This window comes from Diceros bicornis, chromosome 18 (assembly GCF_020826845.1).
Source record: "Diceros bicornis minor isolate mBicDic1 chromosome 18, mDicBic1.mat.cur, whole genome shotgun sequence".
Classification (NCBI taxonomy): Eukaryota; Metazoa; Chordata; class Mammalia; order Perissodactyla; family Rhinocerotidae; genus Diceros; species Diceros bicornis.
Window position 1 is genome coordinate 37,906,890 of NC_080757.1, and position 27,537 is coordinate 37,934,426.

The following is a 27,537-nucleotide window of genomic DNA, read 5'->3' on the forward strand; positions in this document are numbered from 1 at the left end:
TTGTGATGCAGTCAATAAGCCCTCCCCGAAGGGCATCTACACGCAACTGCAGGCAGGGAGGCTGCTGAGGAGGGAGGAATTAATTCGGCCAGGGGACTGGAAATGTCCACAGAGATGAGTTTGGGCCTCATCTGAGCTGGGTCAGGAAGGCTAGGAGGTAGCCAAGAAGAGGGTTGGGCTTTGGGGATACATGGGGGTTTGGTGTCTTGGGTGGATACCCAGGCTGGAAAGGCAGGTGAAGGTCCAAATATCAAGGGCTGGCCTGCTACGCTAGGTATTTGGGGAGCTCAGGGGCCACCAAAGATTCTAAGCAGGGGAATGATTAGGGCGACAAAGCCCGTAGCAACATGAAAAACGTGGATTAGAGGGAAGCCAGCAGAGACTGGGAGCCTGTTGGTGGAACAGACAGAGATAGGAAATATCAGAGAGGGATGAAGTGTGGGATGGGGATGATGATGCTTTGGTTTGGGACATGTTGGAATATCTGGGAACAAGGACCCGAACACAGTTTCTACTCTCAGTTCAGGATGTTTCCAGTCCACCACCCTCTCACAACAGCTAGCATTTGAGTCTTACTGTGCCGGGCACCATCTAGGTGCTGTACACACTCCACGGCTACCTACCCTGGGGTAGGTAGTGTCTTTGTCCTCATTTTACAGGTGAAGGAAATGAGGCACAGAGAGGGCCAGGGACTAGCCCGAGATCACATAGGCAGCAAGGACAGAGCCAGGATTTGACCCTGGCAGTCCAGATCTGGAGAATATGCTGATCACCACCCCACTGCTTTGCTTGTTGTCTTCCTAACCTAAGACTGTTAGTAGATTTTGTACAAGTGTGTAGGGGAGTAGGGAGGAGAGGAGGAAAATAAGTGGCAATTAAAAGATGAAATGAAAATTAGTAACAGGACAGGCAGGCGTGGATAAAAAGGCGGAGAAGAGCCACAGGATGTTTCTAAGGGAGAAACTGTGTAAGCAACATCTGGGGAATTAATGAGGGGGAGAGAGAGAGAGAGACAGAGACAGAGGGAGGGAGAGGCGCATGAGCGAGCAGGGTCCCACAGCCCCGGCCACAATCAGCTCCTGCTCCTGAAGGCCTGGAACGTGCTTTTCGTTGGTCCTCAGCTCCCGGCCAGTTCTCTGCAGTAGGTAATTCTTTAGATGGTGAGAAGATTTTCGGTGTGAATAATGCAGATAATTCCCTGCCCCGCACTGGCGATGGGAAACTAGGTCTAGATGTGTAGGACCCCACATCTCCCTGGCAAGCCCTTGGTGGGTGGCCAGAACTCAGATGAACCATCATTAGGCCTCCACTTAGCCCGCGTTCATGGTCAGCCAGCACGGGCTGCAGCGCGAAGGGAGCCTGCTTCTGTTGACTGTAAAGAGAGCCACACTCTGACAGGACACGGTAGAGTCTGTGCAGGAAGAAAGGCTTCATTTGAACAGAGAGACGGTGAGTGGGGGTGGGGAAGTGGCTGGATTTAGCAAGGTGAGAGGATTTTGGAAAGGTGTCTCTGCTTCCTTACCTGAAGCAGGGTGACTAGTCTGAGCTAAGTGGTGAGAGCCTTAAATCTTCTCTGGAAAGAGCTGGCATAAAAATTAACATAAAAGCAGAGTGTGCTCTTGGCAATACAATTCACATCAAACTAAGGATTCTGAGGGTGTACTCTTGGCCTAGCTCCTCCCTCTTGCCCTGAACATTTGTTTTTTTTTGCAATCCTGGAAACCCGACTGTGGGCTTCACGCTCTACAGGGAGCCTGTCACCTCTTCCTTCCAAGAGGGCAAGTTAGGCCGGGTTGAAGAGTCCTCATCAATGTTTCACAAACTAAAAGTCAGAGCTCACATCTGTCCAGTGAGCGCTTACTCTGTGCCAGACACGGTTCTGAGAGCTCTGAGTGTATTAACTCATTTATTCTTCACAACCACCTCTGAGGCGATTCTGAGAAAAACAGGCAGGAACCTAAATGCCATCAGAGTGAGGCTAAGGGAAATCCAGGAGCAGATCTGAGAGACACAGAGCTGCCCTCCTGCACCGTAAAACAGCCGGGCAGGATCTTCAGTGGTCGGAAAAGTGGGGCCCAGGAAGAAAGCATGGGGTCAAGGGCAAATGGGCCAAAGGTTCTGGAGAACAAACCCTCTGTTTGGAGTTAAAGGCTTTCAAGAAACCATTTACATCAGGCTCAGGGTCGAGTGGGCCTTCATTTTACCAGAAAAGCAGTGAAATGGGCCTCATCCCTCTGAGAGAACAGTCCTCTAACCGCACTGCTTACCAAGGTGGCCAAAATCTGCTGAGAAAACCTTCTATCTAAACCCACTTCCCTTTCTGCAAAGATGGCCAAACCTCAGCGCATACAACTTCCTCCCATCGACTTCCTCCCATCAGCCCTAGGCCAGCAGAGAGGGCAGGCAAGGTGCTTCTGTGCAAGGGCAGGTGCAAGAGCCTTTGGAGGCCTGAACCCAGCCTGCCATGGTCACATGATCCACAGGGCTTCTCCCTAAAGCTCGGGGCCTGTAAGCAATAGAGTCTGTGTTAACAGCTGGTGATTGGACTAGAGACGGTAGAGTGGGCAAGGGTAGCATGCGCGGTGAGCCGATGGCCGCTGCAAGAGGCAGGCCAGAGGCCAATGGAGCCAGCGGCTGAACAGGTGAGGCAGGAGGTAGCAGACACTCTCTCAGAGAGGGACCGAGATGCAGACAGCTCCCTAGGCCAGGAGCCTCCACAGGGGCCAAGGGCAGGACGCGGCCTACTCAGTCCTCCTCGTGCCTTTCCATTCCAAGAACAGTTTTACCTCAACATTCCACACCAATATTTTTCCTTTTTCAATTCCTAGACTTTTATTTCAGCCCCCAATCCCCCCAAAAGGAAGTGAACAGGCAAAGACTGGGGGGAAGCGATGGGCTGACATTAATTGATAGGAGCGGCTTCGAGCAGTTCATGCTGCCTTATCTCTCTCTCCTTTGGATCGCGTGTGTCCGCCGGAGTCCGCGGGGTCGGTGATTAATAGGGGCCATCACTCACTGTCCAGGACGGCTGAAAGGCAGCAGGGAGGGGGCGGCCCTCCCCAGAACTGAGATAACAAGCAGCAGGAATAATGAGTGGTGTCACTCCACTTTTCATTTTGATGGAAAGTCATTACGGGAGTCAACGCCAGCGACAAAGAGCCATGAATCAACTGCTCTGCTATGAAATTAAAATCGAATTGCCGGCCACCCCCAACCCCTACCCTTCCTGGGAAATGGGGATGGGTAGGTAGCTTGGGAGAGGGGTGCTGTCCTGGGGTGGGCTCTGCCCAATCACAGAGCAGGCGGTTATGGGCAGGAAGTAGACAGACAGCTAGTGAAGGTGACAACTCCTGTCCCCACCTTATCAGACCCTTCCTCCCCAAACCACATTTTCCCTCTGCCTGGAGGTAAGCTGTGATTAAAAGGAAAATACAGGGGCTGGCCCAGTGGCGCAAGTGGTTATAAGTGTGCGCGCTTCGCTGCGGCGGCCTGGGGTTCGCCGGTTCGGATCCCGGGCAAGCACCGCTTGTCAAGCTATGCTGTGGTGGCGTCCCATGTAAAGTGGAGGAAGATGGGCATGGATGTTAGCCCAGGGCCAGTCTTCCTCAGCAAAAAGAGGAGGATTGGCAGATGTTAGCTCAGGGCCAATCTTCCTCACAAAAAAAATAAATAAAATAAAAAGAAAATACAGCTTTGCTGGCCCCAATAAGGCTGCCACTGGACTGCTCCCCTTGGGCTTCTGGCCTCAGCGGGGCAGTCCGGGCCTGGCTATGGAGAGAAAGGGGCCCACCTGACTCAGCTACCCCAGAGCCCCTTGCTGAACCAGTTGTAGACACTAATCTGAGGCCCTCCCTGTCACCAGAAGCAAAGAGGCAAAGTCCCTAACCTGGGGCTCCACAGGAACAGCCAATGGCCCAGGAGCCCACTGGGATCAAGAACCCATGCAAACGGGTGCACGGCCTCATCCAGGCCCAGAGAAGCAGTAACTGTCAGGGGTGAAGCAAGAGTCTCTTCTTTTATTAAGTCCAACTAGATTACAAGAAGGAGCAGAAGCTGTGGTTTCAAGGCTCATGGGCCACAGGGCCAATCAAGACAGCTTCCTGCAGAGAGTACAGTGAGTGCCAAGGCCACCATCTGGGTGATGGCTCTGTCCTCCAGTCAGCCTGGTCTCTTGCCGGGAAGGGCCCCGCAGCATCAGCCCTGGCTGTCCCACCTCCGTCTTGAAGACTGAGAAGACGGGCAGGAAGAAGGTGGAGGGTGTCACAGAGAGGTCCCCATCAGGTTCACGGGGCGCCCGTTGTACCTCTTGGAAATGTCAGCCTCAATCTGAAAGACAGTGATATCAGGTGGGCAGGAAGCAGAGAAGCAAAGGGCCTCGTTCTGCAGAAGCGGGGTCCTCCCACTGGGCAGGTTTGCCTTTCCTGTCTTACCAGCTTCTGCAGCTCCTTGGTCTTTTCCAGCAGCAGGTCCAGCTTGGGCTCCAGAGCTACCTGCTCCTGAAGCGCTTCCTGCTGCTTCTGCACCATCAGTTCTTTCTTCAAGGCCAGCAGCTGCGACTGCTTCAGCTTTTGCTGGAGGAACTCAGTCACTCGGTCCACATACCTGTGCAGGGCACTCAGGTGAGAGGTTGGTGTAGCTGTGCAACCCGAGCATCCCCATTCAGCTCCTGGGAAAGCTAAGGCTCAGGACACCAAAGCCCTAACTGGCCTCTCAGCCTCCACGTCCTTCAACTCTTTTTTGTAAGGAATACCACTCCCAGTTCCCCTGTCCTACCTGGGAAGCAGATTCTGCCTGCAAACATCAAACCACCCCATCTTGCCCCAAAGAGAGCCCCTGTCCCCAGGTGGGACAGTGCACTTATGGGAGGCAGGGATGGGGTCTAAGGGGTCGTGGGAGAAGAGGAGGAATAGGGGAGTCGGGGCTGCCCAAGATGGTGGAGCCCTGCACCATGCCCCCAAACAGCCCAACATCAAGGGGAAGCCAGACCTTGGGGAGGCCAGGATCATAAACAGGTGTTGCATTCGAAGACTGGTGAGCCGGCCAATCAGATCCTGCAGCGCCGACACCATGCTAACCATCTTTGCTTTGGTCTGGCCCTGCAGGATGGCTGGAGCCAGCTGGAACTGGCTCACGGACAGGATGTCAGCCTCCTCACTCATCTCCACTGCTCTCTGGGACAAGAAGATCTCGAGCTGAGGACAGAAGAGGATTTGGTTCAAACCGAGAAAAGAACTCAGAGGCTAAGCCCCCAGAGTGCTCCAATTGAAGAATGAGATGTGAGGGTTCGACTCCGGATAAGGAGGGGTTATTTCCTTTGAACACTTTTAGTGCTAGAATCTCACCAACTGTAACATGAGCTTGGGGCAGCCTCCACTGTCCCTCTTCAGTCCCCCACTGCTATCTCAGGCCTTACGCAGCCCTGGACTCCCCTCCTTCCTGCAGATAACTAAGAACACAGAGGGTTCTCTCTGCCCCAGTGAAGGGATTTTCTCTCCTTGGGAGGAAGGAGATTCAGGTGAAAGGAATTCAGGTTTGAGAAGCCTTGGATTAAGAAATGGCTAGGGGGCCGGCCCCGTGGCTTAGTGGTTAAGTGCGCGCACTCTGCTACTGGCGGCCCGGGGTTCGGATCCCAGGCGCACACCAACGCACTGCTTCTCCGGCCATGCTGAGGCCACGTCCCACATGCAGCAACTAGACGGATGTGCAGCTATGACATACAACTATCTACTGGGGCTTTGGGGGAAAAAAAAAAAAGAGGAGGATTGGCAACAGATGTTAGCTCAGAGCCGGTCTTCCTCAGCAAAAAGAGGAGGATTAGCGTGGATGTTAGCTCAGGGCTGATCTTCCTCACAAAAAAAAAAAGAAATGGCTAGGAAGAATCTGAGAACCAGCTGCATATCTTGTCACTCTTATTCCACCACAGACCACCACTGTAGAAACTTGATCCTTTTTGTCCTCCTCTCCCCTGGAGGCTAGGAGGGACCTCTGGGCAGAAGGAGGAGAAAACTGGTGAGGATAGAACTGGCGAGGACTGAGCGCTTCCATGAGACCCTCCCCAACCAGCAGGCCACTGAGAAGGGAACAGACCCAGAGATTAACATGGATGGCCCCCAGCTTCCCAGTCCCACACAGAAGGTCCAGGAACACTGGCTCCTTCCTCTGGGCTGCTCGATACCTTAGCCACAGGGAAGGTACTGAAACAGAAATGAGATCCTACCGGTCCAGACCAGCCTACAACCTCCAACAGCTCCCCAGTTCACTGAGTAAAAGCCGAAGTTCAGACTCTTCACCTCTCTGAGCTCTTCTATTCCCCCAGCTCCCTGGCTCAGCTGCACAGGCCTCCTTGTTGTTCCTCCAACATGCAGGGACACTCCCACCTTCGGGCTGCTCCCTCTGCCTGGAAAGCTCCTCTGCCGGACGTTGGCATGGCTCTCTCTGTATCTCCTTCAGGTCTTGACCTACTAGTCACCTTCTCAAGGAGGCCTTCCCTGACCATCCGATATACAACCTCAGCCCTTCCCAGCAATCCCCATCTCCCTCCCTGGCTTTCTTTTTCTCTGTGGCACTTATGTTAATGCCTAACATACTGTATATTTTACTTATTTCTTTTGTTTCTTGTCTGCTTTCCCCATGAAAATATAGGCCCCATGAGGTCAAGGACTTGGACTGTCTCGTTCAATCCTGCTCAATCTCTGGTGCCTCAACAGCGTAGGGGCTTAGGAGGCGCGTGATAAATACTTCTTGAATGAATGGGGGGCATCCTAACACGTGAGCCCCTGCTCCAGAACGAGGAAAGTGCTCAGCGCCCTTCACACAACAGGAAGGGGCAGGTCAGGCGTCTGGAGCGATGCTGCCTGTGCTGGTGCCAGGCCACCCCCTGCCTCTCCAGAGGACTAAAGTACCTCCATGAGCTCGTCGATGAACTGATTCCGGGTCTCAGGGTATTCAAGAAGTGTCAAGGCGTCTGGGCCCCTAGCAACACCTTCTGGAGCTGCTAGGAAGGGAGACAGAGAAGTGATAAAGGAGCTGAGGACCGGAGAAGACCCTCAAGTTTGAGAAGCCCTGGTGGGTTAATATGGACACAGATGTAGTAAACTGAAGCCAATTCCTGTCCCAACCTAAGGGGAAGGGTTACCCTTTCCCATATGACTCAACCCTAATCAGGCACCACTGCCAATCCCTAGTCTGTCCAGGACGACCACAGAGCTGGGTTCAGAAGAATGGAAAGGCCAGCCCTCTGCTCTGGTGGGCGGCTGCAGGTGAAGTTTCATCCTGCACTGCCCTCTAGTGGTGCAGATCGTGGCTACATCCTCTGTGCAGGTGGGGTGGGGGGCTGGTCAGACTTCAGAGCCTATCCCGCGCCTGGAACCAACACCTCCCAGCCCCTCAACCCTCACCAGCATAGCTGACCTACATTTGGTATCCAGAAAGTTGGGAGTTTCTAGATTTAATTTTAAGAACTCTCTCTGTCCCCCTGCACTCACATCCTCATCAAGATTTTGAGAAAACAGTTGAATGTGTGAGAAGCCCAATCTCGGCAGTGCATTTTTTCTTTGTTTCTAGAGACACGGGAACCTTTGAGCACCCTGCTGCTTCTAGGGCTGCAGGGGACGGTCACTTACCTTGGGTTCCAGCTTCTAGCACTGTGATCTGCAAAGCGGCTGCATCGTCTCCCCAGTCTATCCCATCACCCCCAGCTTCCTGGGTGGAGAGCAAAGAACCTGAGCAGAGTTGGCAGAATTTTCCCCAGCAAAGGGAGGCAGAATAAACCCAAACCCGCGATAAGTTCAATGGCTGCGTGGATGTAAGTGGCAAAGATGGCAGTGTGGGCCCACGTGTGTTGTCACCCTCACCCCTGCTATGCAGAATTACCACCTGCCTCTACCCTCACACCTTGCCCCAGACACCAGGAGGAGAGAGGTCAAACTTGGACATGTCTCTGGCAACTCTGCCTCTCTGGACTACACCTGGGCTGAGAGCTGTGAACTTGGAGCACTGCCTTTAAAGACACAGATGGCACTTTTCTTATTGCAGAAGCAGCAACCACAGGAAGTCCTCAGAGGGATGGACCGAGAGGGCGTCCTAACCTGTGTGTCCGACTCCAGGGAGATGCCCCAGTCAATTCCCGCAGCCTGGGCAGAGACGCCGGCGTCAGTCCCTTCAGAAGCCACCTCCACCCCAAAGTCACCCCAGTCGATCTAGAAGGGGAACGAAAGTGTTAGCTCACAGAAGGTGAGGAAAAAAAGGGGCTTGCCTTCCCCTTGGCCTCGGCGGCTTTGGTGCTGGGAGCCTGTTCAAATGCAGTGGCCCCTCCGAGCTCCCCAAAGGAGCTCTCCAGAGAGCCCGCGGGGCAAAGGGCTCCTCATTCGAAGCCAGCCAGCCTGCTGAGCCTCTTCATCACTCATCTCCACTCTGGTCTCACCAAGACCAGAAAAGTAAAGGAGTAGGGCCTTCTGGGCCCTTCCACCTAGAATCTGTCTCACACGAATCCCCCTTTCTCGCTCCGGGACTCTGAATTCAGGCTGCGGGGGTTTGGGCTGTTGGGGGGAGGAAGCAGCTCCCACTTGGCCTGTCTTACCGCGTCTTCTTCCACCTGCTCAGGAGGCTCCTCGAGGTGTGGCCGCTCCACCACCGAGGGCTCCGTCCCCGTCCTCCACTCGTACACTGTGCAGTTTCCCCGCTTCTGCACGTACCGCAACATGGGCAACACCTGCTCGGTGGGGCTGCAACAGAGCACGTAACGGAGCCTCGTGCTGCCCAGTCGTGAAGCCACACTAGGCTCCGGCCTGGGCCATAAGGTCCAATGGGCAAGGTTCCCACAGGTTCAAGTGCATAAAATAAAACTCAAATGTCATCCGGGAAAAATACAAGTGGAGAGAACAGCCAGGGAAACGGGTAAACCGCCCTCTGCTAGGGAGACACTGAGGTCCTCTTTACCTTTCACACACAAACCCCACACAGGCCTGGTACAGGTCAATGGCTTCCCCCAGGGTCTGAGCCGCCGCCCCAGTCTCGGTCAGCTGACTCGGCAGGTCCTTCACCAGGGCCAGCAGTTCTCTTCGGACATTGTCTCCCTAGAGAGGATGGAAGAGGTGGGCTAAGACCGACGTGGTGGGAAGCGGAGTCTGGAGATAGGTGAGAAACTGGCCCAAGAAGGCCACAACCAGGCTGAGAAAGAAGCCTTTCCCAGAAGCAAAGCGGTTGGGCCCAGAGAGCCAGACAGAGGCCCCAGGTGCCCTCCCCTGCGACAAGACCCCTCTCGCTCACCGTGATGCCATACTGCTTGCACGAGTGGTAGAACTGCTCCCGCATCTCGGCGGCTCCCGCCTGGCCCTCCTCCTCCTTGCGGCTGTATTCTTGCTGCAGCTGCTGGCACTTGGCGATCTGCTTCTTCAGCGAGGGGATCTCATAGTTGACGTTCCGAACCAGGAGGCTAGAGAGTTCCACTGAGAAGGGCCCAGGAAATTCACCCCAGACACCCACACCATAAGGCAAGCGAGCCCCAGGACACGCACAAATATACCCTAGCCTCGTGGTGAAGGGCATGGGGTTGACCTCCCAGCTCCTCCTCTTCCTAGAGGTGAAACCTAAGACAGTCATTTAACCTCTTTAATCCAATCCTCATCTGTAAAACAGGGCCAATCATATTTATTGTGAAGATTAAGAGAGAGAATCCATATAAAACACAAGGACAATTCCTTGCATTTTGTAGGTGCTCAGTAAATATTAGCTATTATTATTATCTATTTTATTAGAAAACACACCCAAACTACAATCAGCCCTTTAGTTACTTTCTCGGGCATCCAATATGGCCTCCAGGCCTCTTCTGCCTCTTATAGAATGGGGGTGCAGAGTGGGTAGGGGCCCCTTACTCCACCTTACCAAGAGGTCATTGGTGGAGAACCCACACACACCTGCTGGGTCAGGCCCAGAAAATGCCCACTACCTGGATGGTTCTCTCCTCCCAACACTCTTCATGGAATTTATTTTCCCACCTGGCAAACATCTACAGCCCAGCCTCTTCCCACACACGGACTGTGCTCTCTAGAAGCCTAGTGTCTCAGAATTCTGGGTGTGGGCTTCCCCACGGACACCAGCACTCCCAGGCCGGGCTACTTTACCTAAGTAGGTGTTGTCTTTCTCATACAGGGCTACGATCTCCTGCCAATCCTAAGTAAGAACAGAAACAGGAAGTGAGCCAGAACAGCACTCAGCAGCCACATCCCAGCTCCATCCCTGAACAGCGGAAGCTCTCCCGGTCTATCCTCATCAGACACAAACTCTTTGTCCTCCTTCCTAACACTGGCTGGACCACCCATTTTATTTTAAGAGTGTGGCACCAACAAGCGATCTCCTGAAAACATAAACCCAGGGGTAGGATCCACTTTCGGCATAAACTACGGACCAGAGTGAAAGTTCAGGACATGTTCTATGCAGGCGTCTCCACCAGATCCTCAGAGAGACCGGAGAGCCTCTGACCCATTACCACCCTCGCCCACACTTGCCTTCATTCGCTGTGAAGAGTATCGGCCAAAAATATTTTTTGTGGAGGCTTCAGTACCTTTGAGAAGGTCCACGATTCTTAGGCAGTGGAAGTAGTGAATGTCTGGAAAGCAAGTCAGAGCAAAGACTTTGAGAATTCCAGTATCTTCCCCCCCTACTCTGGTCACTGCACATGGCTGACTCGTGGATATGTCAGTAATTTTGGATTACTGGATTGGATTAAAGAGAGCACGCACAGCTCTCCCCTTCATCAGTGTGTGTTGGAAGGAACCAGCAATCTATACCTCAAACAAAAATCTCTCCTTCTCTAGGGACCAGCCGTATGGCTAAACAACAGGGGAGCAGCTCAGCTGATATATACTGCTCCAGGAAAGAGAGGGCTCTGGTAACGTAGCCCCAAAGCACTCACAGGATCCAGAGAGCAGCTGGGCGATCTCTTCGCTCTCTGGCATGTCCTGGATGGCAGCATTGATCTTCTCTCGGATCGTCAGCACCAGACTCTGCCATTTCAGGTTGCAGTGCCTTCTGTCCACCAGCCAGTCTACGTGCGAAACACCAAAATCAAGCGTTCCTATTCACATGGCCAAAAATCCTTCACTAATTCAAGTGAAATACGCTAAGACACTCACTAAGAGTTGTAGTCATACTGGTTAAGATGTGGGGGTCATGGGAAGGTGGGAATAAAGATAGGCCCAAAGGGATGCTTGGGGAAAACAGACTCTGGCAGCCTGACTTCATGTGTGTGTGACTTTAATAGAGCAATTGCCTTGACAAAGGGATAAAGAAAAACTTTAAATTGCTCCTGACATCAAAGTGCCACTTTTGACCACTCTAAATTCTCCATAATATTTTTGCTTCCATGGGTAATTATATCTTTCTTACTGACAAAGGATGCTGTTCAACTTCCACTTCCTCAGGGCTGGGATTAACCATGACAATGGAAAATACAAGAGTGTTATGCCAAGAACCGGATGAATGAAAACTGCAAAGCCCCTAATACCTACAGCGCCCTAAGGACGAGATAACACTGGTCTGTTCTTACCGGTGAGGTACCACCCTGCACGCATGAATACCAATGTGACTGACCTCCCGGAGTCAGGGCCCAGATTTGTGTTTTTAGTGGGTATAGGTGGTTGAGAGCCATGCACGTTTCCTCAGTAGGAGAGAGCTAAGAGCTAGGCTTTGTGGTTAGATGGTCCTTGCTTCTAATTATCAACTTTCTTGAGCAAGTCTCTCAACCACTCTGTGCCGCAGTTTCCCCACATGTAAAATGGGGATAATAAGATACTGAATATAAGGGAGAATGCAGGTAAAACAATGAGCACTGTGCCTGGCACACAGCAAAGACTCAAATCTTAGTGATCTTCATTTTTACAATGTCAAGTACCTACAAGAGCATCTGGTATAGAGCAAACCTCCAAAGAATGGTTCCTGTTTTATTGGACCTTTTCATGATCAATGACAAGCTCATACACCAAGAGTGCACATGTGCTGAAGAGCTGGGAAAATCTGAAAAGAAGCTCAAGAAGCTCCGCTGAGTGGCCACTGCACAGGACTGACTAAATGGCCCACAGTGGTGAATCCAGAACTCTGCCCTTGCTAATAAATCTGCCACCTGGTCCAACAGTGGGGTCCCACACGAGTTATCAGTTATACTCCCTCTGCTATATTCCTCTAAAGTTCTCAGAAAGAAAAATTCTGTAGATGTCATAGAACTTAAAGCAAAAGGCTCAGGTAGTCAAACAGTCACCCACCATCTCAACAACAAAATTGGCATCAAATCAATTGATCCAAGAACACTGAAAAATCCAGGAGCTGTGCACTTGCCCTGGAGGGGTCAGAACCAAGAGGTTCCTCCCTGGCTCTGAACTGGGGAGGAGGTAGGTAGATCAGATACAGCAGGGAGATGGCCTGGCCACTAAAAGGTCTTTATGGTCCCTCTTCCTCCTAAAATCAAGGGGGGATGGAAGCTTTTAAAAAGAAAGGAGGGAAAGTCTTTTCTGGCATAATACAAAATCACAGACATTGGAGCCTGACAGACTTAAGTTCCGATTTCAGATCTGTCAATTAACTGCCATTTAACGTAGGCCATCACTCTCTCTGTGCCTGAATGACATGATCTGACAACACATGTTGTAAATGTTAAAGCAGAATATGCAGGTCAAGTAGAGACCTATACAGAGTGTATAGGTCCTTCCCGCTCCTCTTGGTGAGGCAGGTGCAGCCACAGGTGGGGGGGCCAGAACACGGCAAGTGGTCAGCGCCTCAACAGGGGCCTTGGGGCGTGGGGACTCTCAGCTGTTGGCGACAGGGGACAAAGAGCCGGACCTCTCCCCCCGCGGGGGCGCCCCCTCCTACCGAGCAGCTTGCTGGTCTGGATGTCGATGGGCACGTGCTGATGGTCCTGGCGGGAAACACAGCGGGGACCGGGGCGTGAGCAAGGGGAGGGGACATGCCTCTCGCGCGCTCACTTCACGGCCCCAACCGCCATCCTGAGGGGCCAGAACCCCGCGCCCGGGAGGGGAGCCGGTAGAAGCAGGTCGGGGACGGACGGGCTGAACCAGGCCCAGGGATCCCGGGCTAGCCCCCCATTCCCCATGCTCCTGTCGCCCCACCTGCATCTTCCCCCACTTCCGTTTCCGGCCAGCGACCGACGGCCGCTCCGCCTGCCACCAACCCAGCGCCGCTGAGGCTAAGCCTCAGCTCAGGCACAAACGGGCCTCCTCCGGCCACGTCGCCGCCTTCCGCAGAGCCAATCCGGGCGCGCGCTCCGCCCCCGGCAGCAAGCCCCACCCACCCCGGGGCTCCGAATGGCTGAGCCCGGGAGGGGCGGGAGAACAGGAGACAGCCAATGGGAGACGCGAGGCGGGCTCAGGGCCGGAGAGGGGCGGGGGCGCCAGGAAAAGGCTGCAGCGGCGGCGCGATCGCGGTAGGCGGCGCCCGAGAGCCGGTCCCGGCAGCTTCCGGCCAGGTTGGCGCGGAGCCCTCTGCGCACAGATCAACGCGTCTGCAGGCAGGGTCCTAGCGCCGACCTGGGCAACCTGGTGGCGTTTAGAAATGCTTCCTTGCAGCCTTGCCTCGCTTTACCATCTATCGTAGTTTGTAGGTCTCTTGTGGCACTTGTCACACTTTGCCTTCCCATTCAGTTTATCTAATAGACATGTGTTGAGCACCTGCTACGTGTTGGGTGATTGGGGCAGGGGAGGGGAGGGAGGAGGGCCAAGGGAGGCATCCGGAAGACAACACCTATGTTGAGTCTTAAAGGAAGAGCTGCAGAAAGAGGGGTGATGTGGGGAGGGGTGTTCTGGGTGGAGGACACTGCACAGACAAAGCTTTGGAGGCCACAAACCACAAGAGGAGTGAAGGGAACAGCAGGCAGGCAGGACAGGCAACATAGTTGATGGGGTCCAGTGCAAAATGAAAATGCAGGGCCCTTGTTAAAAAAAATCAGAAGAATTTCAAGAGTGCACTGCATAGGTCTCACAGTCATGAAGCCGGCCCTGCAGGCAGGCAGCCACTGTGCAGTAGAAGATTTGAGGCAGGGAGTGGCCAGAGAAGAGACTAAAGATGGAAGTGTCTGGTCATAAGGAGCCTCATTAAGGAACTTGGACTTCAACCCTGCAGACAGAGAGGAACCCCTGGAGGGTTCGAAGGGTTTGAGGCAGGGAGGGACCTGAACAGATTGGCTGCAAGGATGGATTCCTGGGAGATAAGACTGGAGACAGGGAGACTGTCAGAAGGTTACTATATAGCAGTTAGGGCCTGACCTGGGACAGGGTCGTGAGGAGGAGGGGAAGGGCTGGATTTGAGAGATGTGTGGGAAAATGGACAGGACTTGGCAATGGATTGGCTGTGCAGATGGGGGAGAGAGACAGCAAAGATGACACCTAGGTAGTTGGATGGGCGTGCCACCACCTGAGACAGGGATGCAGGATGCTGAGCAGGTGTTGGGGAGGAGGGGATCTCAGCTTTGAACTTGGGAGGTTGGTGGTGCCGGGAGACTCCCATGAGGAAAGTGTGCAGGAGGCGCTTGGGTCTACAGCTCTGGAGGTCAGGGAAGCCATGAGGCTGGGGAGACAGCTTCGGAGAGCCACAGGCTGACTGATCTGTGGTCCAGGTGGTGGCTGAAGCTGAGAGAGGGCATGAGACTGGGAAAGAAGTGAGTAGAGGGAGGAGAGAGGGTGGGCTGAGGACAAATCCCCAGGGATCTCACAGGGCTGAGTGTGCCATTTTGCACCCCTCCCCTTCCAGGTTGTTAGCTCCTCCAGAAGGCTCTACCTAGTTCTTTCTAAATGACCCCCCTACCTCCCAGCATGACCGCGCAAGCACTTGGGGCTCAGTAAATCTTTTATTGAACTGGGTGGTGTGATACCGCAATGAGAAGACGTAGATTCCTGCCCGATGAGATCTTGGTCCGTTTCTGTAACCTCTCTTCCAGCCGTAGTTTCCTCAACATGGAGATAGCACCTATCCTTTCTCTGTGTATTTCTGTTTATAGGCTTAAATAAATAAACATACTAGATATATATAACTCCTTACAATTTACGACGTGCTTTAACATGCAGTCTCGTGCCACATAATGACGTTTCGGGAACAATGACCCACATATACGACAGTGGCCCCATAAGATTAGTACCATATAACCTTGGTGTGTAGTAGGCCATACCATCTGGGTTGTGTAAGTACATTCTGATGTTTGCACAACGATGACATCGCCAAACAACACATTTCTTAGAACATATCCCCATGGTTACATGATGCAAGACCGTATTTTCTCATGCTTTGTAAACTGTATGTGTGTGAAACATTAATCATTATTATTGTAGAATGGGTTGAAGTACTTCCCTGAAAGTGGCTCAGAGGACAGAACCAAGGGCCTCTTCAGGGCTCTCTCATGAGAATTTGGCTGCCATCTCAGAGTCCTGACTCAGGCTGTAGGAATTGCTGGGGCTCCCCCATGATTAAACAAACACTTGTTGGGCTCCAACTACGTGCTCTTGGCTCCCTGGGGGAACCCAGGTAGCATGACCCTGACCCACCTCAAGGTGCATCTCTCCTCCTTGAACCAACTGGCTGGGCAGAGCAGGGCTGGGTGAGGCTGGAAGGCCTAGCCCTGGTGAGCTGGTGGAGGCAGAGACCACCAGCGCTTCGCCCCACCCGCAGCTTCTTGGTGACTCATGGGGAACAGAAGGATGTTTGAAAACAGTTCTGCCTAGCTGCTGGCCTCAGGGTGGCTGTCCCCAAGAGCAGAGGAGTGGGGGCTTTGGGCAGCGTTCTGCACTGTTTGTCCTTTTCCAAAGCTACAGAGAACCCTGGACCTGTGGGCAGATCAGCACATAAGTGGTCTGGCATCCAGGGAAGAGGTCCTTGGGGCTCCCAGCGTCTGGAAAGTGGCAGGGAGAGGATGTGGGATGCTTCTGACTGTGAATCTCTCAATTCTCTGCTGATTTAGTAGGTGGGACACTGTCTGGGGGAGGGACAGCACACGTAGGGAGGTGGGGAAGTGCCAGCTTTGGACAGGAAAGTCCAGAGCCCCAGAGTGCTGTGTATGCAGGCTGCCTTGCCATCCTTTGTTGTTGTTAGCTTGCTTATTAAGTGATAACCCTGTGCCGCATGCCAGTGTAGATCTAAATGTTTTACAAGACTTATCTAATTTGATCCTTCTAACAACCTTATAATGTGGGTACTATTATTAGCCAGATTTTAAAGGCAAGGGAGCCAAAGCTTAGATAATTAAGAATCTTGTCCAAGATCATACAGCTGATAGTTGGTGGGGCTGGGATTCAAACCCACACCTGTCTGGCTCCCCCGTCTGCATTCTTGTTCTCTGTGGGATGTGGCTTCTCCTGCAGCCCTGCCTGCCCCGTTCACGCAGCCTCAGGTCTCGTTCTCCCTCCTCTGCTGCCTGATTCCCACTTTCTCCTCAGTTGTTGTGCCAGACACTTAGAACCTCACCCCAGTAGACCCTGCCCCTTTCCAAAGTTCTTTCTTACCACACCCCATTCTGGGCAAGAACGCCCATCACTTATCTTCCTGCCATATCCATAAAAAGAAGGCTCATCTCTGACTTTCAGATAATCTATTTCTTTTATCCACCATATGTTTATTACTTTATGGTCTGTGTGTCTTCTGTGTGTTTGCTCTCATCCACACTGACTGTAGTGTGTATGTGTACCTCCCCACTGGGCTGAAAACCCTGGAAACTCAGCACCCTCAGCTGGGCCCTCTGCTGTTTGGAGTGTAATCTCTCTGTAATTTTTTTCAGTCTGTCTTTCCAACTAGTCTGTGAGCACCTTGTGGGCAGGGAGTCCAGGCTGGTTTAGCTCTGTAACCCCAGCACCTGGCAATGACACCTGACATTGAGCGTCAGGTGCTTAACGGATGCTCATAAAGGAGGGAATAAGAGCAGGTGCGGCCTGTGCAGGAAGGCATTTGTGATGAGTGGAGGCCGTGATCACTTGGTCTGGGAGGAGGTACATGCGTCCCCCAGCTCTTTGTCTCGTCCCTCCCTCTATAGCTCAGAGCTTGGAATCAACCCCCGGGAGCCGTTTGGGGCTGGGAGGAGGAAATCAGGAAGAAGACATCAGGGCTGGTTGGCTTCACAAGTTAAGCACAGACCAATGGAGGCATATGTAGGGTCAGTCAGCTGAGTCATGCTCTAGGGCCACCGATTGTACCCTAAACCCTGTCCAGCCATGCCCTCCCCATCCCTTCACCTTTGTTAGTCTTCTAGAGGAAAACAACCCACTGGGTGACCTCATGAATTGGGTCCAAAGTGTCACCTCCTAAGAATGCCACTGCATTTCATTATTTCATCATCTCCACCATGACAGGAAGAGGGAGTCTGCTCTTCCAAGGGAAGGAAAACCAAGCCCACTACCAAACCACCTGTCTATCAGCCTCCTTTCCCTGTAGTTCAGTGTCAGCTACCCTCTATTTGCCATTTGTCTGTAAGGTACTGGGGACCTTAACACGAAGACATAGTCCCAGCCCTCAAAGAAAGTGAAAGTGTGATGTGTGAAGGGCCCACCACACTCTAAATCCCATGGCAGCATGCCCTAGCCTAGCACTGTGCTCATGCATAGTGGTGCTCACAAAAGTCCACACGAACCAAATGAGGTGTGCTCAGAGTGTTAAGGGAGCAGAGGGGAGGACTGTTCAGCTCAACTTGGGGATAAAGGCACGGGATGGGCACGGAAAACCATCAGAGCAGGCTCCTGGGAGGCGTAACACTTGAGCTGAGTCTTGCAAGACTGGAGTGAATTGTGGTAGAAGGGAGAGGAAGAGGAGAGGAGCTGGGTGCTGGGTGTCATTCTAGGAAGAGGGAATAACATGGATAAAGCGCATAGATAAGAGAGAGCCTGGCTGTTCCAGAAGAAGTTTATTATGGGAGCAGGGGGTGTTTATGGGAAGAATGGAGAGAAACTAGATTGAGGCAATTGGCCAGGGAAGATCATGAAGAACCCTCAGGTCCATGACAAAGGGTTGAATTTTAATCCTGTAGACCAGGGTTCCCAACCAGTGGGCAGCAGATCACTGGAAGGCTGTAGAATTGTGCAGAGGGTCCAGGAATCCATAAATGCATTTGTATTGTTTTAGTCAGTGCACACTAGAAGGACAAAAATCATACAATGAAGTGGAGAAGTTTTTCTACATTGAAAAAGGATGCTTTCAGAGACAGGAAACCCAAATGGCCGATATATGTATGAAAATATGCTCAACCTTACTAGAAAAAAGATGTGTAGTTAGCCAGGGCTGCTATAACAAATTACCACAAACTGGGTACCTTAAAACAACAGAAATATATTCCCTCACAGTTCTGGAGGCCAGAAGTCTGAAATCTAGGTGTCAGCAAGGTTGAGTCCTTCCAGTGGCTCTGAGGGAGAATGTGTTCCATGCCTCTTGCCTGGCTCCGGGTGTTCCTTGGCCTGCAACTACATCATTCCAGTCTCTGCTTCCGTCATCCCCCGGCCTTCTCCCTGTGTGTGTCTGTGTCTCTCCTCTGATAAGGACAAGAGTCCTTGAGTTTAATCCCGTATGACCTCATCTTAACTAATTACATCTGCAAAGACCCTGTTTCCAAATAAGGTCACATTCTGGGGCATGAATTTTGGGGGACACTATTCACTCCAGTACTCTAGGGAAATGTAAATATAAAAGACACAGAGATCACCACATCACTTCTATCATACTGGCAAAAATTAAAATCTTTGTGTCACAGGTTGTGTTTTCCAGAAGTAGGAGAAGTTTTGGGGGCAAGGTGTTTATTAGAGATCACTTCCTGTGAGAGAAACCAGACAGAAGGAGGACTGGGCAGAGGGCGAAATCCGACTGTAATGCAGGCGTGACAAGCTCCAGTCAATTTGGCGGTGAGCCCTGGAGTGAATATTGCCCCTCACAGTGTCCTTCATGGGGCTGAAATGGCTAGACTTTATATCTCCAGGTGCAGGCTGCCCCAGAAGGGCATGCCTGCGGGTGAGGTGGCAGCTGAGGCAGACCCTGAAGGAGCTGACAGCTGGAGCCCAACTCCTGAGGAAGGCAGCAAGTCCTTCCTCAAAGGGTGTCTGGGTGGCACGTTCATTGACTACCACAGTCTGACAATACAGAGGTGGTCAGAATGAAGACTATGGAGGGGCGAACCCCCACTGGCCCCGCCATACACACACACACATAAGACGTCCAGTCAAATCTCTGGAACCTGTGAATGTTACCTTATTTGGAAAAAGAGTCTTTGCCAATATGATTAAGTTAAGGATCTTGAGATGAGGAGGTCATCCTGGATTATCTGGGTGGGCCCTGAATGCTATCACAAGTGTTCTTATAAGAGAGAGGCAGGGGCCGGCCCCGTGGTGTAGCGGTTAAGTGTGAGCGCTCCACTGCTGGCGACCCGGGTTCGGATCTGGGCGCGCACCGATACACCGCTTCTCCGGCCATGCTGAGGCCACGTTCCACATACAGCAACTAGAAGGATGTACAACTATGACATACAACTATCTACTGGGGCTTTGGGGAAAAAAAAAGGAGGAGGATTGGCAATAGATGTTAGCTCAGGGCCAGTCTTCCTCAGCAAAAAGAGGAGGATTAGCATGAATGTTAGCTCAGGGCTGATCTTCCTCACACACACAAAAAAGAGAGAGGCAGAGGGAGATTAGACACACCAGAGAGGAGGTGATGTGAGGATGGAGGAGGCAGAGATGGGAATGATGTTGCCACAAGCCAAGGAATGCCTACAGCCACCAGAAGCTGGAGGAGGAACCTCCAGAGGGATCATGGCCCTGCTAACACCTTGGTCTTGGCCAGTGAAACTGATTTCGGACTTCTGACCTCCAGAACTGTGAGAGAATAAATTGCTGTTGTTTAAAGCCATCAAGTTTGTGGTAACTTGTTACAGCAGCCCCGGGAAACTAATACAGAGTAACAGGAAAATTGCTTGTGGGGGTGCAAGTCAGTGTAGCCATGTAGAGGACCCACCTCCGCTGCTGATGAGGAGTAAGAGTTCACACATGCAGAACATTTGGAACCGTGCCTGGAACAGATTCCTCGTGAATATTGGCTGCTCATATACCCACTACCACACTGAGGTCTCCCTGATGGGAAGACCCCCCACAAAAAGAAGGGGAAAGCTCCCTCCAATGGCAACCCCACTACCTGCCTCAGATCAGAATGCAGCTTCCGCTCGCCCTTGCCTGCCCCCCAGCTGACCTGGTGTAGCTCCTGGGGACTAGCCTTTTTCTTGCCCCACTTGTCACCTCCACCAGGCTGAGCACCCCAGGAGCTCCAGTCTCCTGGCCTTCCAGAGAACGGGGAGTGCTGAGGAGAATGACAACTCCTCTCTTTTCCCTGCTTCGGGAAAGAAATACCCCCGGAGCCTAGATCTGCTCCTTGGGCAGAGGTCAGTAAGAGAGGAATGATCTGTAATCCAATGGGGCCCCGTGGCTGCGTGCCCCAACAGGGCACAAGGTCCTTGAGGCTCCCTTAGGTGTATTTTACTTTCTTTACTCAACAAGGACACATTTCTGAAAACGTGCACATTGTGTGTTTGTATATGGAATATCACGCATTAACCTAGTTTTATGAAGGTGCATTTAAAGGTAAACAACTTTATAAAGCCATAAAGTGGTGTGTGTGTGGGTGATCTGATTAATGGATATTCATAGTTTATAGCCTTATCTCAAACTCCTCTCCCAACCCTGCTCCTCCCAGAAATAAATCTCCCGAAGGCCAGGGGTTGGGCCTGACTTCCCAGGCTGCTCCCGCCACGGCCTGCACCTGGTCCTGGTGGTGTTCTCTGAGGGGCAGGCCACAGGTGGGCGACACTGAATCCTGCCCACTGCGGTTCTCGCTGGGGCTCCTTCTCCTGTGTGGGGCTGAGAGAACAGGATTCTGCCCCCCTGGGTCCCAGACTTCAGAAAGGTCTGGACTTTGGAATTGAGGAGAATGAATGTCACCAGTACAAGCCCAGATGGAAACAGTGCCCTGGTCCTTGGTTACTGTCCCTCAGGCTAGTGCCCATTCCACCATCCTCCCGGTCTCTTCCCAACACCTGAGCCAGAATGAGTTTTTTGCCTCTTCCGGTGTCTTCTGGGCTCATCCACTCTCAGAGAGACTGGACTTTCAAAGAAAGTGACAGGTCTAAAAAGCTGTGGGCACCTTCCTGGGACAACTGTGTACACTTCTTACTAGAGGCAGGGGGATCTTGCAAAATAATGTCCTCCAATTCACAAACCTCCCCGCTCCCCGGGAAGATGATAACTAACAGCAAGCCTGCTGTAGCTGAACCCACAAGAAGTAAAATAAATGGGTTTTCTCTCACATTTACCTGCCACAGGGAGAGTGAGACAAAGGCAACTGGCTACGTTAAGGATTTCTTAGGGTAAAGACAATACTTCTGTTTCTCATTTGTGTTCTAAAGCTTGCATTGAGTACCTACTATATGTCAGGTCTGTATCAGTAATAGACAATTCTGGGCTCAAGGAGCTAAAAGGGAGGAAACACATGAATAGGTCATTACAATACTATATGTATATATGTGTGTTATATATACATACACAGTCTAATCAATTATGGTATGTATCATGTTGAATAGAAGCATATGAGCAAGCTCTGTAGAAACAAGAAAATTCCTGGTGGAGTAGGAGGCATAATAATTAATTCAGTTCTTGAGGGATGAATAGGAGTTTGTCTTGGTTTACACAGCGGGTAGGGAGGCCATTCTTGGCTTAGAGCACACCACGCATTCCTGATCTCACTTTCCTAGGTAGCCTCTGCACCCAGGAAGGTCGGCAGAGAAATGGCCTAGTGTGTGAATTCAGGGAGGGCTGGGAGAGGAGGCAGCAGGGGTCCCATCCTAGGAGAGCCAGGCTGAGTGGGTTCCCCTGCGGGCCATGGGGAGCCTTTGAAGGACTGCCCACCTGAGGCCCAGGGCTATTTAGGATGGAGGGGAATAGGAACTCAAGAGGCGGCGAGAAGCTGAACCAAGTAGAAGCAGGGTTAGAGATGGTGGGCAGGTTTGAGACTTGGTTAGTTAGGATTTAAAATGTAACGCACAGGGGGAGCCAGGGAAAGGGGGAATTGTGCCTTTTCTCTCCCCAGTGCCCCGCTCCAGGCCTGGCACATGCACACTCGGGCCATGGAGGAAGGTAGCTGGGAGGGTGGGTTGAGCATCTAGGCTCAGTGGGCAGCACTGGGACAAGAAGCTGTGGGGACACTGAACACGCAGCAGATGTTTTCCAATCTCCAGTGACGCCCCTTCCAGGGGAGAGAGACACAAACACAAAGAGGCCACCTGAGGGTGGCTGCAGAAAACCTCCAAGGCACGGCGCCCTCTGTAACAGCAGCCCCGGCTGGGGGTGCACACAGCTTGGCTAATGGAGGTTTGCCGGGGGAGGTGTGGCTTCGGATCAGTGAGGTCGTCACCCCTGGTGTGCGCACACTCTGCCCTCACCGCAGCGTGTGCCCACAGCCTGCCTTCTTGCCTTTCCCCCTCTTCCCGCCTCCCCAGGGCCCCAGCCCCTCCTTCCCTGAGAGCTTGCCCCAAGTTTTGCTGACTTGATAATACCCAGTAAGACCCATCGAGTGGATGGCTGGAAGTTTGGGGAAAGTTGAATGAAGTGGTACTTTGGGGGTGGGGAGCCCGTCACAGTTCTCTTTGAGAGTCTGATAAAAGTACGATCCCGTAGACAGAAAAATAAATGCCCCTCTGCCCACACATGTGGAATTTTGCATATGGTTTCAAGGCCCCTCAAGCCCACCTCTACGTGAGGGAGGAGGGGAGAAGGATGTTCGAGGTAGCAGTGGGTCTGGAGAGCCTGGCCCAAGGAAGGGCCAGTGCCACCTCCCCACCCCACCCCTGGGAAATCTTGAGGAGGGGCCCTTCAGGGCAGGAGGGAGTTACAGCCCCCCACCCAGCGCACACCTGAGGAGCATTGAGCAGACAGCCTGGGAACCGGTCTGCCAACCAGTTTAACCAGGGACTGGTTTCGACTCTGGAGTTCAAAGGAACTGGGTGCACCCTGTCAGCCAGACCAACGGGAGCAGCGGCTCTTAACCCTTTCCCGGTTGTGCCCAGGACAACATCCCAGGAGCCGTCTGTGCTGGAGAGGGGTCTGAGCCTCTTTGGGGGATGAAACAGGTGGGGGTGATCTTGGCTATAGCTGGGGATACAACCAGGCACGGAGAGTGGGGAAACTGAGGAGAGAGGCTCTAGTGTTTCCCCTGCCCCAGACTTCCCTTGGGATTCCTTCCTCCCGGCTAGGCGGTCCCTGGAGGACCCTGGCTTCTGGGTAGGTGCAGGGGCACCGGGATTGGATTTCTGGGGTGATGAATATTCATCAGCCGAGCCGGCCTCTGCTTCTGTTTACTTAGCGGGAGGGGCTGGGTTTCAGGTTCACCTTGACTCCTGGAGCCGCAGAGGAGCAGGTACTCACTCACTCCTGCACCTGTTTCTCTTGCACCTGCCAAGCAGCTGCTCCTACCCGGCTCTCCTGGCCTGAGCCTTGCCTGGCGTGGCCCCCTGGAGGCACCCCCACCTCCCCCAGTCACCCTCCCTGGCAGCTCCTACACTCAGCTCCTTCTCTAAGGTCTCGCCTCCAGCCCGGAGCAGTCGGATTACAGGTACAGGCAGAGGGTGGGTGGGTGGGGAAACCAAGGCACAGACCCCAGTCAGGGCACCCAGTTCTGCCTCCATGGCTGACAAGCTCAGCTGGGAGGGGGACCCAGGCATGCCAGCCCCCATATCTCCCAAGGTGGGCAGGCAGAACTTGGACTCATCCCACTGGCTTCTTGGAGTCAATCCAGGCCTCCAGCAGCGCTCCTTCTGGGCAAGTTTCACTCCAGAGCAGTTCTTTATTAACTCTTGCTGAACTGGTGCCTACCGCCTCCTATCCCCCGGCCTGGAGGATGTCTCAGGCTGTCTGGTAGGAACATCTCCCTGTTCTTGTCCAGGGTACCCCAGTCTTATCCAGAGTGGTGACGCGCCATCGGGGACCCTGCAGAGGGGTGGGATGTGGGTTCTGGGTTTTGTCTTACAACGTAGAAGCTGACTTGCTCCCTCAACACCCCCTTCCACCCCTGCCCCTCCACCCCAGTCAATGGTTAACTTGTCCCAGCTCCGAAAGAGTCCAGCCCAGTCTGGGCAAGGGCCTTAGAGCGGCTCACAGAACTCAACTGGGGTGGTAGGGCCATTCCAGGGGTGCCCACATGTGTGCCATGGTGCTGGGCGCCATAGGCAGGGGGTGGCAGGCCTTTATGGAGCATTTGTGGGCTCCAAAGCTGTGCAAACAGTGGAGGTGTAGCTGGCATCCTCAGGGGCTGATTTCTATCATCCATGGATTGTAGGGCCCCAGGCCATGGGCCCAGCCCTCTGCTTGGCCAGCTCAGGGCCCTGCCCATCAGACTGCAGGGCCCACCACATGTTACCAAACGCTGGGTCTGTTCGAAATCCAAGTACACCCCTGCCCCCCAGTCTCCTCGGCCTTCTGTGATCAGGTGTGGGATGTGGCTGTGGTGTCTTGCTCTTTGCTACCTGGGATAGCTGGGAAGTTTGGATATTACATCATTTTCATATATTTTTTTTTAAAGCAAATCAGATTTTACACTCTTGGGGATAGTTCACTATTTAAAAGAATCTTGTAGCTGGGCTATTTTGTAAAACAAAAAATAGTCTGCTTGTTTAGCTGTTCTGTAAATTCAGATTTGCTTATGTCAGGCTCACAGGACCACCACCATGCTTACTGGTGCTCGCACATCCTCCTGGACAGAGGGGACAGAGAGACCAGAGTTCAAGGCCAGCAGACAAGGGCACCGATGCCTTGGTGCCGTGGTGGAGGCCACAGGGCAGGGTCCAAGGTCTGTTCCAGACACTCTCTATGGTTTTCTGACAAGTTCCTTGTGATCTGTTGCTCCCTTTACTCCAAAGAGAGTTAAGCCCTGTGAATGCCAACTTGAAATACCCGTTAAAGCAGGTATATTTTAACTGGCACAGCAGAAGCCACTTCCTCTCGTGGAGCTAGGCAGTCTGGTGGTTACTGTTGGTTCAGGAGCTGGATCCTCCACTCCCCAAGTTCCTTGGCAGTCCTGGATGGGCGGTGGTGGGGCCGTGGGCCTTGCCCCAGACCAGTCAGCAACTGGGGTACCCACAGGCCAAGCAAGCACTCTGTCCCTCCTTCCCTGCCCGCCCCAAAACTCCTTCCAGAAACCCATTCTGGAACACCGAGTTCTGTGCAAGGCTGTGCTAAGCCCAGGAGGGGCAAGCTGCCAAAGCAAACCTCTCAGGCTGTCCCCTTGGTGCGCTCACCTCTCCAGGGTACCCTGAAGGTATTTATCTGGCCACTCTCACCCCCTCCTTCACTTTCTGAGTGGACGCTGCACAAGATCCCCCCGGCTTCTCTTGCTGCTTGAGCTCAGTTAGAGGGACAGAGCTGGCAATGTGGGATCTGCTTCCTGGACAAAGAGGTGGGAAGGAATCCACTGGGCGGGAGCTCTGGGCAAGGGGGTGGGTATATGGAGGGACAAGGGACAACATGCAAGGGGGCCATGGACGTGGGCACTCAACTCTTTCCAAGCCTAGGCCAGCATCCTACTTTCATTTTTCCTAAACTTGATATGTTCCTCCTCTTTAAAAAATCCATACTCATTATGGAAAATCTGGAAATCAGAAAAATAGAGGGGAGAAGGCATCTCCTACTCCCTCTACATAAAGAAAACCACTATCAATCATTTGTCATAGTGTTTTCTGGTCTTTTTTAAAAATGTAGTTTAGACCATCTGTTTTTAAAAGGAGGTGATATATTTGCCTGTGCTTGGGCCAGCTGACCATCTAGCTTTCTGGTGTACTGTGGCCGTTGTCCCTCCCCGCCGGGATCTTTCCCAGCTGCACCCAGGAGTCCTGAGACCTGACCACCAACCTCTCCAGGCCCAGAGACGCCTCCATTTCTTGTCACCCTGCCTGCTCTTCATTGATCTTAATTCCTCTAGTCTCCTGTCTCTTCTTCTTGTGATGCTCATCTCTCAGAACTTCTGCTAGCTCAGACAGCAGCTTTGTAGAAATTAGTAAATGGTGAGGCCACGTCCATATCAGGGCACATCCTTGTCAGTGGAGAGGCCTGGATTTCAGCCCCATCTCTGTTGGGTATCCTTATGGAGGGTCGCGCCTGTGGTAACACTATCTCACATGTACCTCCTGGCCCCACTAAACTGCCTTCCAAATTTTCAGCTCTCCTTCAAAACCCTGTCCTTGTGGAAGCTGGGTGGGGGAAAGGGAGCCATCCCTCAGCAGTTATTACTGTTATCATAAGTTTTACTTTGCAAAGCCTGTCTAACGCTGGGCAGGCATTCACGTCAGAGCTAAATATTAGGGCTGAAAGGGATGGAAGAGGACGCTGAGGTCCAGAGAAGCGACTTGCCGGAGGTCACGAGGCTGGAACAGTCCCAGGACTTCCTGCTCCCAGCCGGAGGCTCCTTCCCCTTAGAAAAAGCCCAGCAGCTCCTGGAGTCCTGCTGGTCACCCCTGGGAAGTCCAGATTTCTCCACACGTCCCAAATCTTGTTTAATTTTGTAATGAATTCCAAGCAAGATGCACAGGGTGTTTCTGTCCGTCTGACCCCGGTTGACCGTCTGTCTGCTCCGGACAGCAGGGCCGGTAGTGGAGCGGGAAGAGCTTGGGAAGAGGGTCAAAGGCCTGGATGCTGTGTGACCTGGACAAGTTGTCCACCTTCCTGCACCCTGAGAGGCCTAGAACCTCAGAGCTGTGTGGCAATGGGGTATGGTTGCCCCCCTGCCCCCTCTGCCTGGCTCACGTGGCTTCCTCGTCAATGTTGACTTTGTGGCCCCTTCCCAGACCCCTCTCTCTTCTCCTGTTCTCCAAAAGGACTGCATCCCTTTCCTGAGTCCGGGGTTCATCTGGCCCCACCTTCAATCCTTTCTGGCCTGGGCTATGAAAACAGCCCATGATTAGGGGTCTGGAGAGGGCTGCTCCAAGGCACCCCCCTTTCTCCCCACTGACCCCTCTGTCTCCCCCACCCTGCTCCTGCAGAAAGCCCACCCTCAGCTCAGGAGCGCCATGACGGAAGTTGGTTGGTGGAAGCTGACGTTCCTCAGGAAAAAGAAATCCACCCCCAGGGTGCTGTATGAGATCCCTGACACCTACGCCCAAACCGAGGGCGGCGCGGAGCCCCCGAGGCCTGACGAGGAGGGCCCCAACAGTAGCTTTAACACGCGCCTGGAGAAGATTGTGGACAAGAACACCAAGGGCAAGCATGTCAAAGTCTCCCACTCGGGCCGCTTCAAGGAGAAGAGCAAAGTCCGAGCCACACTGGCAGAGAACCCCAACCTCTTTGAAGACAGGGAGGGCAAAGGACAGTGAAGGGGGCCAAGGAGGGTGCTAGCGCCTCCCCACTCCCTGCCGTCAGCCGGATCTGAGACAGGAGCGCCACGCTGGCTTCTTTGGCCACAGCTGAAGCCGTGGAGGCAGTCGCCTGCTGGCAGGAAATGTCTGGTTTTAGGCTTGTATTTATGTGCCCCTGCTTTCGGGAAGGC

At 53.0% G+C, this 27,537-nt stretch overlaps 2 protein-coding genes across 2 annotated transcripts in view; one reads left to right on the forward strand and one right to left on the reverse strand.

Moving 5' to 3' along the window:
• Nucleotides 1-3,996: 3,996 nt before the first annotated feature.
• The window catches only part of CDK5RAP3 (CDK5 regulatory subunit associated protein 3), a 176,174-nt gene continuing 152,633 nt past the window's right edge, over nucleotides 3,997-27,537 (reverse strand). The window contains exons 2-14 of the mRNA XM_058560785.1: nucleotides 12,862-12,910; nucleotides 10,913-11,044; nucleotides 10,506-10,606; nucleotides 10,122-10,170; nucleotides 9,268-9,446; nucleotides 8,938-9,074; nucleotides 8,579-8,723; nucleotides 8,088-8,198; nucleotides 7,623-7,701; nucleotides 6,903-6,991; nucleotides 4,987-5,192; nucleotides 4,431-4,602; nucleotides 3,997-4,326 (exon numbers count right to left, since the gene is read on the reverse strand). Of these exons, the coding sequence (XP_058416768.1) occupies nucleotides 4,261-4,326; nucleotides 4,431-4,602; nucleotides 4,987-5,192; nucleotides 6,903-6,991; nucleotides 7,623-7,701; nucleotides 8,088-8,198; nucleotides 8,579-8,723; nucleotides 8,938-9,074; nucleotides 9,268-9,446; nucleotides 10,122-10,170; nucleotides 10,506-10,606; nucleotides 10,913-11,044; nucleotides 12,862-12,910 (1,515 nt within the window). The 3' untranslated portion in view covers nucleotides 3,997-4,260. The remainder of the gene's footprint in view (nucleotides 4,327-4,430; nucleotides 4,603-4,986; nucleotides 5,193-6,902; nucleotides 6,992-7,622; nucleotides 7,702-8,087; nucleotides 8,199-8,578; nucleotides 8,724-8,937; nucleotides 9,075-9,267; nucleotides 9,447-10,121; nucleotides 10,171-10,505; nucleotides 10,607-10,912; nucleotides 11,045-12,861; nucleotides 12,911-27,537) is intronic.
• Nucleotides 23,424-27,531, forward strand: PRR15L (proline rich 15 like). Its single transcript, XM_058560793.1, has 2 exons — nucleotides 23,424-23,616; nucleotides 27,035-27,531. Exon 2 carries the CDS (start codon nucleotides 27,062-27,064, stop codon nucleotides 27,362-27,364), a length of 303 nt encoding a protein of 100 aa, XP_058416776.1. The 5' UTR covers nucleotides 23,424-23,616; nucleotides 27,035-27,061; the 3' UTR covers nucleotides 27,365-27,531.